Here is a 15,656-nt window from a genome sequence, read left to right as displayed (position 1 = left end):
CAAAGTGAGAGAAATGAACTGTGGTGTGATCGTGTTTATTTTCAAATTCACATACAGCAACAAGAAGGATCATAAACCAGTTATTGATAAAATGCACAATAACATCAACAATTACATTTTTCACAACTGTACAGCCGCAGAAATAACAAAAGATGATGGTGATAGTTGTTACTGCAAACCTTTCCATTAGCCTTGGCACACAGGCATTTGGAGAATACTTTTTCCAATCAAGTCCCCAGAATTTGATATTCCAGACATTTGTATACAAAACACCTGCCCTATAACTTAGTCCCAGTCTTCCTCATAGTGTGCGCGGTGCACATACCCATTTAACACATTAAATGAATTTTGTCTATTAGTTTTAGCATGCAGATTATTGTGTTGCAAGCACACCCCTTCTGTGCGCCACGCTGTTCCAATGTATCAATTCAGTAGGCTATATATTTGCAATACATAGCAAACACACAACATAGGAAAAGTATATTTGTATAATCAGTTCACATTTGGCTGTACCTAAAGGAAGGGGTTGTCCTTTGTGTTGAAGTATCCACGCACTAATACCTACATATATATCCTATTAAATACACAAGCATATATTACAGGATATACAGTGAAAGCATAGTGACGTTGAAGGGAGGCAGAAGAAAGTCAACTGTCCTACATGAAATGCATGCAAGTTCATTTACATGTCTGGAATTCAATAACAGGAATACTTGTAGGTAATGGTGAATCACTATAGGAATACAGCTTAAAACTGTTGAAACATTTTAAGGAGGGGACCATATAGTTATGTGAGATCCAGGACACAAATTCGGAACAGCTAAGAGAATAGTGTGTTTCTGGTGGTGGACATGCGAATGTTTCTTTGCCTTTTACTGTTTTCTCACGTGATCAAAATATACACAAGCCATAGCTAATTTTAAGGTTGTAGTTAAGGAGGACAGTCACACATTAGTGAGTCGCCTATCTCAGCATATTAGTCATTTGAATCGAATTGTATTATCTAGGTACATGACCTGTATTTAACACAAGCTCTATCCATGATCCCAATTATATATTTTTTAATTGAGAGGCTTTTCAAGCTAGCCAGAGACAATCTTTCGCTCAATGAATTCCACTGGCAATACTTAAGTAAAACTTGACTTACCACTTCAATAGACAAAGCTGAGACGCATTTACAACAGAGCTAGCATATACATAACCTCAATAAATTAACACCGACAGCAGGCACAATACAAATGTTTTTTCATATCAAATACATGTCATATCCACAGAATACAATTATAAAAATGTGCCGAACACAAACCAAGGTTTCTAATCTAATCATCCCATATTCGTTTTTTTTTTTGGTCTGGAGAGGTATGTCATCCCCATGCCCAACTATTCTACCTTGATATGCAGTTAGCACGCAAAGCAAGGACAGCCAGTTAGTGAAGAGGACAAACATTTTACTGTAAATGGGAGCTTTGCTACACTAGCCCACCCGTTCTCTCACCATTGATTTGACCCTGTAAATGTTGAGTTTGCTTGAGACTGCAAAAGTGGGCTGCTTTACTGGTCTTAACCCTCTGCTTCCCCAATACTTTTATTGTAAATGTATCAAAAAGCCACTCAAGGGATCCGTCGTCCATCATTTTTCACACTCAATACATCCTCATCAAACGAAATGATTTGCAGTCCTTATGACAGTCAAATGAGTTGGAAAGAAATGGATGAGTGTTAACCATGACCAAGGAAACTCATGAAGGGTCAAGAGAAGACAGGGGAAGGGGACGGGGGGGAGACGATCTACGATCACAAAAAAAGAACAAAAAACAAAACACTTAATGTAGCCTTGGCTTACATGAATCTCTAATTAAGACCTCTTTTCTCATGATATTGTCTCAATAACAGTGTTAAATGTCAGTGAGGATAAACAGTGATGGGTAGCTAAAATAAAGTCTCGTGAAAATGACAAGGAAGGTGTCTCAACTTCTATATGTGGTAGTGTGGCAGGACACTCGGCTGTGCATTCACAGGCCTTGCTTGGCCAGAGAGGCAGACACCTGGTCAGCCAGCGTGGACAGTTGTGGTGAATCCGCCATATTGATACTGCCAGAGGAGGACATGGTGCTGAGTTGGTTGGGTGAGTCTTCCAAGGAAACAATCTCTGCGCCGTGGTCAGTGCGGGCCTTGGCTGTCTCACGGAACGTCAGTTTGTGGTTCTCAATCTGTCAGTCAAGAACACAGTTTAGCTAAGTGATTAAGCAATTTGGTTTCCTATCTAGCTATCTGCTTCTGAGAAATCAGTAATTAGTCATTAACATGACTGACAAATATGTAGCTAATGAATTCACTAGGAAACAGTAACACTGGTTGCTTGGTACTTAGTGATAAAATGCGTATGCATTGGCAATAGGTGTACTATCTTTAGATACAAGCAGAATTATTCAACCATACAGCAGAAATGTCAAAGCTATACATTTATGACACTGTTAGGACACCCTCTAGTGGTATAATGTCAATAATAAAGTTGATATGAAGTCTAAAATTGTAAGCTGATATCTGATGCTCCGATACCTTTTTCCTTATACCCTTGCCATGCTACCAATCCTAATACATCATATGCACATGTCTCAATGGTGTAGATAACCTCCTGGCACTGTGGATGTCGAGTACTTACAGGAGTCCTCAATCTTTATGAGAGGGTTCATCAGGACAGGTGTGATGGGTGCAGAGGGAAGGGGCTGAGGTGACTGAGGGGGGGTGTCTGCAGGGGAGAGGCCGAACATGTCCCCATTTGTGGGGCTGTCGTTGGAACCCCCTTCTGCTTCCTTCCCTTTCTCTCTCTACAGAGGAGCCCCGGAGAGGGCGGCAGGGGTAAACCACGCAACAAAACAAACAGGTGATCGGGGTGAACAGAAAGTCAAAATGCAAGACAAAACAAGTCAAAACAATGATTCAATGAATAATGGTAATAATAAATGAATAAATAATGAAGTGTAAAATGAGATTGATGATGATAACACACAATTGGATATGTGGAAATAAAATTGGGTTAGGTGGAATGTCGTTCTAACTGGGAGGGATTGCATACGACATGAATGCCCGACAAGCCTGTGGGAGTGGCACTGTAATTAATGAGCAGATGAGGAGGGAATATGCCCAGCTATCTGGAAAGAGAGAGCAGGAATCTAGCATTTAGGAGTGGTGAGAGAGAGTGCAGGATCAGCAAACACAGGAAGATGAGGGGATGAGAGGAGGGGAATTAAAGCAGGAGTTGGACAGCCTCAGTCACCTAGTCACCCAATTACAGCCTTCAACTAATGTTGTGGGTTGTAGCTTTGTACTGAAAATACATGATGATTCTTAAAGTAGTTGATGTGTTGCGTGTCCTACTTGTTATACAAGTAGTTGTCTGTGGGCTGTATTACAATACATATGTGCTCTGCGTGCACTTAATTGATTAACCCGAACTGAAGTAAGCTGACTGTCGCTTAACCTTTTATTGAAAATATGACACCCATCTACTTTTTAAATGTAGCTATTCATTGTGTATTCACAGTATGCATGACTTATTTTGGGGAAAAGGGGGAAGGGGATGTGCAAGCAAAGCTTGAAGCGTAAATAGAAAAGTAAGCTTCTAAAATGCATCTCCCCAATGTATGATGAGCACCACCAGGACATGTATCTGTGTTCTTACCCTCCTCTGTCCGCCCCCAGCCACATGCCCAATGTTGTCAAGAGAGCCGATCTTTGATTGGACCTTGAAGTCCAATTTCTCAGACTTGATCTCAATATTTCCGCCACCTTGTAAACCAGAGTAGAAATTGATCCATTTGTAAATGTGTATCAAATGCAAACTGAAATCATTATGATATTAATATTTTCTTTTGACAGTGACACCTTTTTACTGAGAATGGAAAGGAAGGTTTTTTCTTCTTACCTGGCTTGTGGCGGATGTTGTCTTTAGAACCACATTTAGATTGAATAGTGCCCAAATCGATTTTCTTGTGAACAATTTGAACCTGATATGAAAAAGGAGAAAAGACAAACAGAATTTTTTTTACACACTTGGCAAAAAGTAATGATTGTGAACTTGCCATGCATGTAAAACCACGACCAGAGCTTTGCCTGTGCACTGACACATTCGTTATCAGAGGGTTATCTGAGAAAACAAAACACTGTTAACACACAATTCACACAGAGGCACTGAACTGCAAACTCATTAATTGTGTATTATGAACAAATATATTTTCAATTAATATTTTATTATTATTTATTTAGTTTGCCATTTTGGTACATTCTAAATGATCAGAGATGTAGATAAAAGTGATCCCGTCATGTAGTACCGCTTTACAAGACAGTGATAGATATTATACATTTCCAAGATCATGGGCAGAAACCAAACAAAGTGGCTTTCAGATATGCACCCTGTTTATCAGCCACACACCACAACTCTTGCTTAGATCTGATGATCTCATCACAAGCGCCCCTGTGTGAGGGGTAGGCTGGTGTCTCTTCACACTAAGCCCTCTGTCTAGTGAGTGAGGTCACTGTTCTGCTTTCTATTACAATGGGCTGGTGCCTCAAAGAAGAGGCCTAACCGACACAAACACATCGTGCTGATCAGAGACGGCCTGTGTCATTTTCGAAACCTTTGTTTCGAAAATGTTTATTGTTGTTGTTATTGTAGACTTGAACTATTTTTTCTATGAAACTGTCATTTGTATTTAATTTGTAATATGTCAAAAGTTATTTAGAATTGTATTTAATCCTATATAGTACACTGGTTTCTGATGCCTATCCAACTATTGTCAGTTACTTACAAAAAAGGTTTGGATGTTGGATATTAACTGATATTAACTGACAATAACTACACCATGTGTGTTATTGTATAGTATTATCAAATTGGATTAATCTCACCACCACAAGTACATTGACATATACAGGTTTCAGGATGTGTCATCAAGCCTATTTTACACTGTCATGAGCATGGAACAAGATTAAATTAGATCTGATGTCATGAGACAAAGGGATCCTGTTACATGAAGTAATTTAAGCAACCTGAATACATTTAGCACATGGTAATGCCAAATATAACATGACCATGTGCAAAGTCACATCCTTTAGTATACTGGATATTTCACAAATGCATATAGACTGCAATGCTCATGAATATTTGAATAGGCTTCATGACAAGGTTTAGTGTTAACTGGGAGTGCTGTGGTCATAAACTGGTACGGATCAAACAGAGTGGAGAGAGGGGTTTTCGTGCAGTAGTGTCTGCATCAAGTTCCTTGGCGAAGATGCGTTATTTAGTTGAAGGAGGCAGTGCTTTGGTGAGAGCTGCATGGAGTCATGGGAAGATCCCTTAGTTACTCACATTGCCACCTCCGGGTACATGTTTCATATTATCTTTGGAGCCACACCGAGACTGGACATTGCTTAAGTCCAACTTCTTTTCAAGTATTTGTACCTGAAACAGCGCAGATGTAGGGGAACAGAACATTATCCTTGGGCAACCAAGAGCAGCAAGGCTGCAAATGAGGACCAGAAAAAATAAGGAAAATATTGTTTTGATGGAAGACGAACGTGTTTCAAAACGCCTGTATATCATACATAAAGGTTTAACCAGGCAGTCTGGCTTGACGTAACCAAAGTCATAACATAGAACCGATAGAGAAGGGCACTTCGTATTTTACCAAAGGTTGAGTTGTTGATCATAACTTTAGAGATACTCAAGATTCAGGTGTTGAGTCCCTTAGTTACTCACATTGCCACCTCCGGGTTCATGTTTGATATTGTCTTTGGAGCCACACTTAAGACTGGAAATGACTAAACTCCAGCTTCTGATTAAGTATTTGAACCTGGAGTGCAGAAGTAAGGGAATAAACTGTTATCCAGGAGTACTAGGATGCAGCAGGGCTGCAAGTGAGGAAGACAGAGGCCGCCTGATGTTGTGAAATTAAATCTTGTGACCTTGAAGTCTACATTTTCTGCTACATTTAATGGTGCTTTGCTGCTACATTTAATGGTGCTTATTAGGTAACTCAGATGGTGTAAAAAATTAAACAAATCACAAATTAAAGCAAGAAGCTTAGGAAGTTCTCATCAAAGGCCACCTGTAGACACTTTGGAACCTATTGCCTGGTAAGGTCGTTTCTGCAATTACCCTTTTTGTTGTGTTTTGTGAAAAGCAGCTTTTGCACCACCAGAACAGAGCAGTTATGGAGCAATAAGTCTAAAGATACGCCTTTAGCACGTAAACTAAGTTACCCTAGTAACTCACCCTGCCCCCTCCAGGAGTGTGCCTCATGTTGTCTTTGGAGCCACAACGAGCCTGAACGTTGCTCACGTCCACCTTCCTATCGAGTATTTGAACCTAAAATAATCAGAAGTTAGGTGTTAGTTTTTAGAAAACCAAAGCAGCAAGGCTGCAGATGAGGACCATGTTGAATATAGATGGATCGAGATAAGTGCTGTACACCCATCTGTACACACACACAAGATTAAAAGATAAAAAAATATTTGAAAAGTGCAAAACTTAGAACCGGTAGACGAGTAGGACATCTCCAATTTCCACAAGAGTTCGATGATCATAACTTTAGAGATACTCAAGACTCAGGTGTTGAGTTCATCCCTTAGTTACTCACATTGCCACCTCCGGGTACATGTTTCATATTGTCTTTGGAGCCGCACTTAGACTGGACATTACTTAAGTCGATCTTCTGCTCAAGTATTTGTACCTAGAAAGAGTAAGGGGTAAGGGAGGAGACCGTTATCCTTTAAGGTTTCAAATCAGAGGACTCTCGACCGATTCAAGTTAACTTCCTAAGTAAGACTTGAAGTAGTTCTTACTTAAGCAGTGCAATTATGTGTATGACATATAATTAGTCATAGCACAGTTCTTCATGAAGTTATCCAAGCATTCACTGTCAAAGCATTTTAAATGTTTTAATGCTAAACTAATTTCAATGAATTTGTGCTAACACCACCTTAGTTCCTATGACCACTGTCCACACCATTATTGTTTTAAGTACCCTGGAAACACAACAGGTCAAACAACATAAACCTAGGTGCAATCTCCTGTGTAAGCTTCCAGAGCAAAACAGAGAACAGTGAAGGGAGTGACTTGTTATGGAGAAATGTGAGGAATGTAGTTTTTCAAAAGCCAAGCTTACTCTGCCGCCACCAGGCTGGTGTTTCATGTTGTCCGTGGAGCCAATCTTTGACCTGATGTTCTTCAGGTCTGGCATGGGGGCTGCAGCCGCCAGGGGAGCGGGAGGGCGGTTCTTGAGAGAGCCAGGGGACTTAGGTGTCGAACGCACCACAGCCACTTTCTTCACTTGATTGGCTGGCACAGCCAACGGCTTTCCAGGAAGAGCTTGGCTGTTGGGGGACTTTGTAGTACCAGGGCTGCTGTGTCCACTGGTGTCTTTTAGAAAATCAAAGGGTGCAATAAACAACCAGGTGTTGTATGTACTTCAAAAGGTTTAGTAGAACCTGCAGTAATGCTAGATTGCTCATGGATCTGAGAGTACTATTTATTGCAACATCATTGATATTGATCATTCTATATTACGTCCAGACTATTTTTAACGTTTATGTGTTTTTGCTTTACCTTTATCATTTTTGGACGCTGGCTTCTTAGCGCTTGGTGCTGAATCAAAAAGTAATATGACACATAAAATGATATAATCTGCATTTAGCCATTGTTCTTTTAAGTAACACTGCAAATGAAGAATCTACACACCTGGCTGAGCTGGGGTTTTGGCAGGAATTTTTGTTCCAGGGGCCTGAGGCCTAGTACCCCCTGGAGTCTATGCCCCCGAAAGAGAGAGAGAGAGAGGGTGAGAGGGTTAGGTGGGTGGGGGACAGAAAAGACAGAAAGCAAGAAATAGAAAATGTAAAAGTAACAAGTGCTTCATACAAAAACAATATTACCAAAAACCTGAGCATATTTAATGCAATCAGGCACAATCCAATTCAACAAACATGAAATCGAACAAATGCAAATGCTCCCTTTCATACAGATGATCAAGTCATTATCCATAGGCAAAGAAGTCCAATCATAACATGCACAAAGTTGCACAGAGGAAATGACAAGCCGTTTTTTTGCGGTTAGATGTTTGACTGGAAAGCAATGCAGGTTTTAGAAGGGGTAGGGGTGTAGTTTAAGCCAGACTTACACACTTTCCATTAAGAACATTAAGCCTTACTTACTCGGGACTTCCTGGTTCCCGTACTGATGGCTTTAGTGGGTAATGAGCTAGGCCCATTTGTGGTGGAGGCCTGTGTTTTGGGGGTTCTGTTGATTGGGGAAGGTCTTTTAAGGGCAGAGGTGGGTCTAGCTTTGGTAGGAGTTTTGCATGGCTTGATATGAGGGGGGAATGAGCATAAAAAAATGAAACCTAGGCTTTAAAAGTAGGAATGATTTAACACAAAGATAAAACATTTATAAATATAAATCCCAAATCACTTACCTTCTTTTCGGCACTGTCATTATCAATCTTTGCTTGTGCTGTAAAAATAGGTAAACAGCCCTTTTCAAGAAACTTTTTTGAAACTCAAAACTGTCTTTTAAGTAAAAAAAACAGTAATCCGTGTTTTAATTTCATCATTAACCAAGTAAAATAAGTTCAAAAAGCTACCACATGAATGTGTGTGCATGGGAAGGTGGAGACAATATGGAAAACAAACACCAAAATGAGTGATGTGAAAAACTCCACATGCAAAATGACGTATGACACACAGGATATGAGGTAACACTCAAGGGGATTCTGGCAATATATAAATAAGAGCGGATGCGGGAGCTGCAACGTGAGCAAAAAAAAGTGTGTAGGGAGAACGTCAAGCTTCCTGTCAGCCAAAAGATTATTTCCAACACATTGGGTCAAGAGAGTGCTGTATAGCATTCAGAACTGTTTTATAAAATGAAAAGTGTAAGGAATTAACTTAATGGAAGTCGTTCAGAATTGTGCATTTGAATTGCAAACAGACCTTTGAATATAGCAACCGGAACCAATGATTTCCTTGCAGGAGAACTTTGGGAAGTTCTCTGGAATTCAGAAGCCTCTGAGTGTGGTATGATTTTACTGATCTTAGTACAATCATCCACATCAGCCAGGGAAATATGGCTAGCTCTTTTGGTGTCAGATGTTACTAATGCCAAATATTTGTCCTTCAACATGTTCTCAGTGAAGGGCACTTCAAGCACCTCAAGCACCGTGCTAATGCCAATTATATTGTTGTCTTTCAAAAAAAGTGAACTGGGTTCTTGTCGATCTGAAAGATGTGCACTGTTTCCTGCTAATGGTAGAGATGTCCCAGGATCCAAGCTGGAACATAACAGACTATGAGCACTGAAGGAATCTGGACTTTCTGGAATGATCTGCTGTGTAACCCTGTTGCAGGCACCAAGAGACCCAGGATCCACAGGCTCATTTGAGATCCTTTCTCCATCCGTCCATGAGGTGCTTGTTCCTATGGCCGTGAGGTCTTCCAAGGCCATGCTGCGCATTAAAGATGTTCCTGGCAGGTCACTTGTTACAGATATACACTCGGATGTATCGAGACTGACCGCTCTTTGAGAGTCTACTGCATGGGCCCACTCTGGACTCCTTGAGGCTGGGGCGTCACGTAACCTTGCTGATCCATAGCTCATGTCCTCTGAGGCCCACAAAGTGTGACTCCTTTCAGACTCCCAGGCATGTACCCCAACTGAATTTATAGCTTCTTCCTTCCCAGTGTCCAGGGAACAGGAAGCTGCCAAGCTCATGAAGCCCATTCTCTCCTCAGTTGTACTGTTGTCAGCAGCCTCTGCTCCAACCAAGGTCAATGCCGACCCACTATGGAATTCTGCACCAGTCTCAACTAATTTGTTTGAAAAGCAGATTAATGGTGACATGGCGGATTTCATAGTGTGCCTCATAAACATTATAATAAACATTTTAAATAAAGAACTTCTCTTGATTATATTTACAAAGTCAATTTGTAAATATGAATTGTGCAATGAAACGAATATGATGCTTTGAAAACGTGTACATAAAATATAAACGGGGTGGATGGTAATTAGTGGCTTTACTTTCAAATGTCGCTTATGGCTAAAACAAATGATGTGACAAAATACATCACAACTGGATGAACATGTAATACAGACGACAGACAACAATAGCCAAAATTGACTGGACAATGAAAATTGCCATGATTATATGCTGTCATGGCACTGAATGATGCATTGTAAAATATTCTAAAGAGATGGCTGCAGCCTTGTTTATTTACATTAATGGTTATGTAAGAATGTTGTTGTAGCTATGCATTATTATTGTTTTTTGTATTTTTGTTAAAGACCTACTTAATTTTTCTCTTAATCAGTGATTACTGTCCTGTATAGCCTACAAATAAATAATAATAATAACAATAATAATAATATAAATACAATGATAATACATGATATACTTATCAACGTAAAGAAATTTATTCAAAATACATGTTGTGCTCAATAAAGTCAAGTCTTCATGTTCAAATCTTAACCAAACAAACCATATAAGGTTGAGAAAGATCAAGTGACATACCTGTTGTGCTTGATCCTCCAACTGCTGTTGAAACAGGGTGATGCAGTGAAAAGAAACAAAAGAAAGTATGTTATAAAGTAGCCCATCAACCAAATACACCTGTCACTCATACTCCAGAGCCACACCACTGCAAAGAAAACCAAAACAGCCAGGGATAGCATGTAAAATCCATAAGGTCTGAGGTTAATGCACAAAGCCACATTAATTCAACATGATCAATGCATTTGTACTTGTTTATTTTACGTAACAAACATGTCAGGCTAAGTCATTGTCTCTATGGGTTCCATATATGCAGACATATGAACAGATTTTTAGATGGAGGTAGAGGCTGAGACTGTCACTGAGACACATCACTCTCATTATAGTCTTACATGGTCCAACACCACACCTAACCTGGTATTCCATCTGGTAGTTCAGCTGTGTATTCCATTACTGTGGCATTCACCATATCTGAAGGCTCTGGTTCTGTTAAACAGATCACACGCCTCTTAGTTTCCCCATCATTCAGTCTTTTATAGATACTTATTAAATTGATAATTGGAAGGGGTCTGTCTCAGTTTTAGTTCCGTCATATTGCCCAAAGCACAAATGAAGACAGGCACAGCAATGCCTTATTAAAATGCACCAACAGAGAAGCACAAAGAAATAAATCAAAAGAACATTAATCCATTAAAGCAAATATAAATGCTGAACATAACTTCATTCTTATGTTTGCAAACCCCAAAACAGGTCGTCCATGTTGACTCTGAAGCATAACAAAAAGTCAAGCAAAATATAGCTTTGGCGGTTAGACCAGAAGTTGTTAGGTAAAGTACACAAAGGAGGAGCCGGATCTGTTGGTTATAAAAGCATACATTATTTGAATAGGAGGATGGTTCTGTATTTAAGCTGAATGCAGAGGGTGGCAGGGGCAGCGGAGGCATACCAGATTGCACCTCCTCCTGACCCGAGGCACCAGGTGCCACCTCCTGCTCACAGGAGGTGGTCTCTACTTCACAGAACATAGACACTGGTTCATCAGATTTGTCTTCTGGTGACGGTTCCTCTCGCTCAACTGTGAGATGAAGGCAGGCTTTAAGAAAGGAGAAAGGCTAGACATTGACGTGTCATGCAAGATGCTGCTACATCTAACAGCAAATGGCATGTTGCAGTTTTGTTTTGGAATTAATTGATTCCCAAAGGTAAATGTACAATATGTAGTGAGGACAACTACTGAGTTTGAAACCATATCAATCTGCTGATCCAAATCTCATAGGAAGGTCAGATACCTTCCTATGAGATACATACCTTGTAGTAGCATGGTTTTCTTCAGAACATCAAACAGTGCATAAGAGTGTCTAGACATGCATTTTCACATGCATTCAGATATTTTGGTCACGCAACCACCTAAAGCTTTGGAAACACCAAAGGTTTCCCATAACTTAGTCCAATTGTTACAGACATTTGTTAACGACAACCTCATTATTGGATATATTTTGTTTTCTTGCAGTTGGCAGTATATTAGTAGAATATATATAGTATGGGACATGTTTAGCACCCTGTTAAAAGCTAGCTTGTTGAAACACTACAGCTCAGCTTGTGTTGTCTGTGATGGGTCAGCAGTCTCTTCTATTCCAGGGACAATTCCTAAGTCCAGGGTCTTAATCTAGGGGTTTAGGATCTTTTAAACAGATCAGACCTTTCAACCTTTCACTTTCCCTTACAACAACTTCAGGATAGGGCGTCATGCTTACTGTTCATGATCAAAGCATGTTTGGCTCAGACTGGAGTGCAGCTAAAACAACGAAATATTTCTAGCATACCGCATCCCCTTTGCAATTAGCCAGTGAGCCTTGGCTTTTCACGTGAACAAATGTTGTTTTTCTCAGTTTAGGTTATTCTAGATTGTCAGTGAATAACTTATTAGATTGAATTTATCTGACCTTGTTATAGATATTGTTGATAATTATAGCCTCTCATATATGTTATGATTTACAGTAATTCTTTGTAGGTATAGATTATTATTGTTCGTTTTAGATAGCTAGGGATTGTCAAAATGAGCAGGACCAAAGAATTCCATTGTACCTGCACTTGTTACAACTGGCAGATAAATGTTAAACTTGAAACGTATTTGTTCTAAGAAATCTTTCTTTCTCATTTATCCTATGAGGTGGGCAGTTTAATATGATCCGTAGCTGCAAAGCCGACAAATTCCAAAGTACAGTGCAGTTGACAATAATACAACTAAACATGACTAAATAAAATGTAACAGCCATTTCAAGTAATTCCAACAGAAGAAAAGCATGAGCTGTCAAACTCCGCAAAGAAAGTGTCTTTACTCCCTGAAGTGGGAAAGAAGCAAGCATAGCAACATAGCACACATGTTAGTATTCCAACTTCATGCCAAGGGCAGCGATAGTGATGTGGGCATACCGGCTTGTACACCGTCCTCAACAGTGGTGCTATGTGGCACGCCCTCATCACAACGGGTGCTCTCTTGTTCAGAGAGGTCTGTCACCGGTCTGTCAGCATTATCCTCTGGTGACAGTTCCTTACATTCTGCTGTGTGATGAAGGTGAATTCTTTTTTTATGTTACGGTTACATATGTGAGGATCCAATTTGCAAGATTGCAACTTGAGAATTTGCGGAGCATTTTTTTTTTTTTACATCTTAACATAAGGTGTATATAATCACTGAAGGGTGGAATGTAAAAAAATACCCTGTGAAATTGAAAAGTTAAATTAGTCTTGGCGCAGGACATCATTTCTTTGTCCTTAATTCCAGGTTTAATGGCTCTGCTTCGTAGGGTCCCACACTGAGGGAAAAAAGCCTAAAACGTTCCCATAGTGCATCAAGACACATGACAAATAGATTACGGTATTGAAAAGGATGAAAATGGTGATTCAAGTTGAATTCTAACACTATACTGTGCTACACTCCAAATACATACCTACACAAGTACCTTTACACTACAAAACTACTTGAAAATCACGTCTACCTGCACAAAGAGGTGGAGTGAGGTACTCACTATCTGAAGTGCCCTTCATGCACAAGCCATTAAGTTCTGCAGAGGAACATGACTCTGAATTGTTCTTCCTGTGAATCCGGGGCGTAATTGGGAGGGCAAAGGGGGAGAACGAGTGCACTAGTGAGGGCTGTAAACTGGGGAAAGCTAGGCTACGTACTACACAGACAAATAGGGAAGGGACACAAATGACCTTGTTATTGTTGCAAAAAAAGAGCGCATTGTATGTTAGTGATGGCCTAGTGGGCTTGTGGGCTAGTGGGCTTGTCTGTCAGTACAGCTATTGTGAGTGCCTATACAGTGCATGACCACAGCATGGGGACAAATACTACTGTAGGCAAGATTTCCCTCTGTCTTTTTCCTTCCACCATCTTAGTATCGTATTGAGATCCCATTTGATAATTCACTGTACCCTTTTCTTGTAAAGTTAACAAGCAATGTATGTCCTGAAAGCTTGATTGTTTGTGGGCTGAATTAGTAACAGTGGCAGTGGACGACTGGGTGGGTTGTGTTCTGGGAGACTGACCCAGATGCTTGGATTACACAGCACAGAGCGCAGCTGCAAACAAGGGAGCGAGGACTCGTGAAGCATGCCTTGTTTCCTTTATGTAAAAAAGGATTAAAACAAAGCACAAACGAAAGACTAGGCCTCGCCACCTCCCAATTTAAACGGCAAGACTATAAACGTGAGGCTGTGTCATGTGAATATTGAAATTCTGCTTAATGTATTTATGGCTTTGTCACTGCTTTGTAACTGAATATTGCTGCTTGGCTACAATGCACTGTACACCTACACATATGACACATTCTCTTTTGCTATAAAAAGCTGTGCAGATGAAGTCATTTGTTTTTGTCCTGAATCAAGATCCACTTTGTCGCTCTGTAGCTTGTACAATTTTAATGAACACAACCACTTGCTTTTACCCTTCAAGCTTCTTAGCTCACCAATCTGCTATTTTTGACTTTCCAGTAGCACTAGCCTAAATGCAACATCCTGGTTTCAGTTTGGAGGTTAATTGAAAAAGGATTGCCTGTATAGCTATTACAAGATTAACTCAAATTCATCAGGCAGACAGATAGATAAAATAGTCTAACCTTTCATGGAGCCATCCCCAGGGCTCTTTTGTCCCAACTGGATCCCATTCTCCTGGTGGTGCAGGTTATTAATGGTCAAGCCAGCTAGAGACGCACTCATGGAGTCCCCAGAGTTGTAGCTGTAGCTGTTTGGGGCATTGTTCATGTAGTCTTGGTGTTGATCCATAGCGAGTCCGAGTCAGGCTGCAAAAAAAGCAGAACAAACCGTTCAGCGTGGGTTCACAATACTCTTAAGAAGCTGGTTTCCGTCAAGGTGGTTGGTGTCAAATTAGCCAGACTGTGAGCCCTCTTTTGACTTCATGTAACTCAACCTAACTTTGATTATCATCGGTTGCATATTTCATTGCCAAGAAAATTCCTCAAGACAATACCTTGTTTTCAGAAATGCAAATGAATAAGCTTTGTTTTCTGCCTTACACAGGCCAGTCAGTCACTAGCTAAATGTAAACAGACACTGCATCAGTAAAAAGCTGGTTATTTATATTCCTTAACATGGGGTCCCAGAGTCAAGTTGCAGGCCCAGGGTCTAAAATTGTCTGTGCCCACATGTCCTTAGTGCTTAGTGATAAGTTGCACTTCCTAAACAACCAGACCATCTAAGTTTTCCCAATTTAGCTTTTGCTACATGGAGCTTTTATGACTTCACAATCAGAAAGGAAAGTGACTCATGTATTTCAGTTTTATTGAATGTGAATGCACATTTAAAAGTCCTTTTAGCAAATAAAGAAAAGTTCCACTCAGCCAAATAGATGAGAATAGCTTCAAACCTTATGAAAAGAGGATTACATATCCGATTAAATCAAAGCCAATGGTTACGTCAGCATATATTCTTTTACACTTGTATCACATTCTCTCAGTTCTTTCACACGCAAGCTCACACACTCTGATACACACATACACACACACACACGACACACAGCCAGGGCAGAGGGATTATCAGCTCCAGACAGCAAATTTTCTCGTTCTGACATTATTTTTGCTTTGTGATCAAGATTTACCA

General features: G+C 40.1%; 1 protein-coding gene across 6 annotated transcripts; it reads right to left on the bottom strand.

Moving 5' to 3' along the window:
- Positions 1-19: 19 nt before the first annotated feature.
- Positions 20-15,080, bottom strand: mapta (microtubule-associated protein tau a). 6 transcript variants are annotated; one of them, XM_067245523.1, is made up of 19 exons: positions 15,028-15,080; positions 14,657-14,839; positions 12,969-13,097; positions 11,482-11,610; positions 10,950-11,021; positions 10,557-10,580; positions 8,983-9,855; positions 8,466-8,503; positions 8,206-8,355; positions 7,736-7,802; positions 7,604-7,642; positions 7,164-7,417; positions 6,636-6,728; positions 6,272-6,364; positions 5,366-5,458; positions 3,926-4,007; positions 3,683-3,789; positions 2,046-2,210; positions 20-1,788 (listed from the first exon to the last, which is right to left on the bottom strand). In XM_067245523.1, the coding sequence occupies exons 2-19, from the start codon at positions 14,820-14,822 to the stop codon at positions 1,750-1,752; spliced, it is 2,613 nt and encodes an 870-aa protein (XP_067101624.1). In that variant the 5' UTR covers positions 14,823-14,839; positions 15,028-15,080; the 3' UTR covers positions 20-1,749. The 6 variants fall into 6 exon arrangements, with proteins under 6 accessions (XP_067101624.1, XP_067101625.1, XP_067101626.1 ...); XM_067245524.1 differs by lacking the exon at positions 8,983-9,855 and having other exon boundaries at positions 11,482-11,628; XM_067245525.1 differs by lacking the exon at positions 8,983-9,855 and having other exon boundaries at positions 10,557-10,577; positions 11,482-11,628.
- Between the last annotated feature and the right edge of the window lie 576 nt (positions 15,081-15,656).

This window comes from Osmerus mordax, chromosome 10 (genome assembly GCF_038355195.1).
Source record: "Osmerus mordax isolate fOsmMor3 chromosome 10, fOsmMor3.pri, whole genome shotgun sequence".
Lineage (NCBI taxonomy): Eukaryota > Metazoa > Chordata > Actinopteri > Osmeriformes > Osmeridae > Osmerus > Osmerus mordax.
The sequence above is the reverse complement of the archived record's forward strand: the minus strand, read 5'-3'. Positions and strand labels throughout refer to the sequence as shown.

Coding starts and splice junctions, on each gene's coding strand:
- mapta (XM_067245523.1), bottom strand. CDS start 14,822: ATGGATCAACACCAAGACTACATGAACAATGCCCCAAACAGCTACAGC. Junction 9,856..10,556: donor TGGAGGATCAAGCACAACAG/GTATGTCACTTG, acceptor CAAACAAATTAG/TTGAGACTGGTGCAGAATTC. Junction 6,365..6,635: donor ATGTACCCGGAGGTGGCAAT/GTGAGTAACTAA, acceptor TGATTATTTTAG/GTTCAAATACTCGATAGGAA.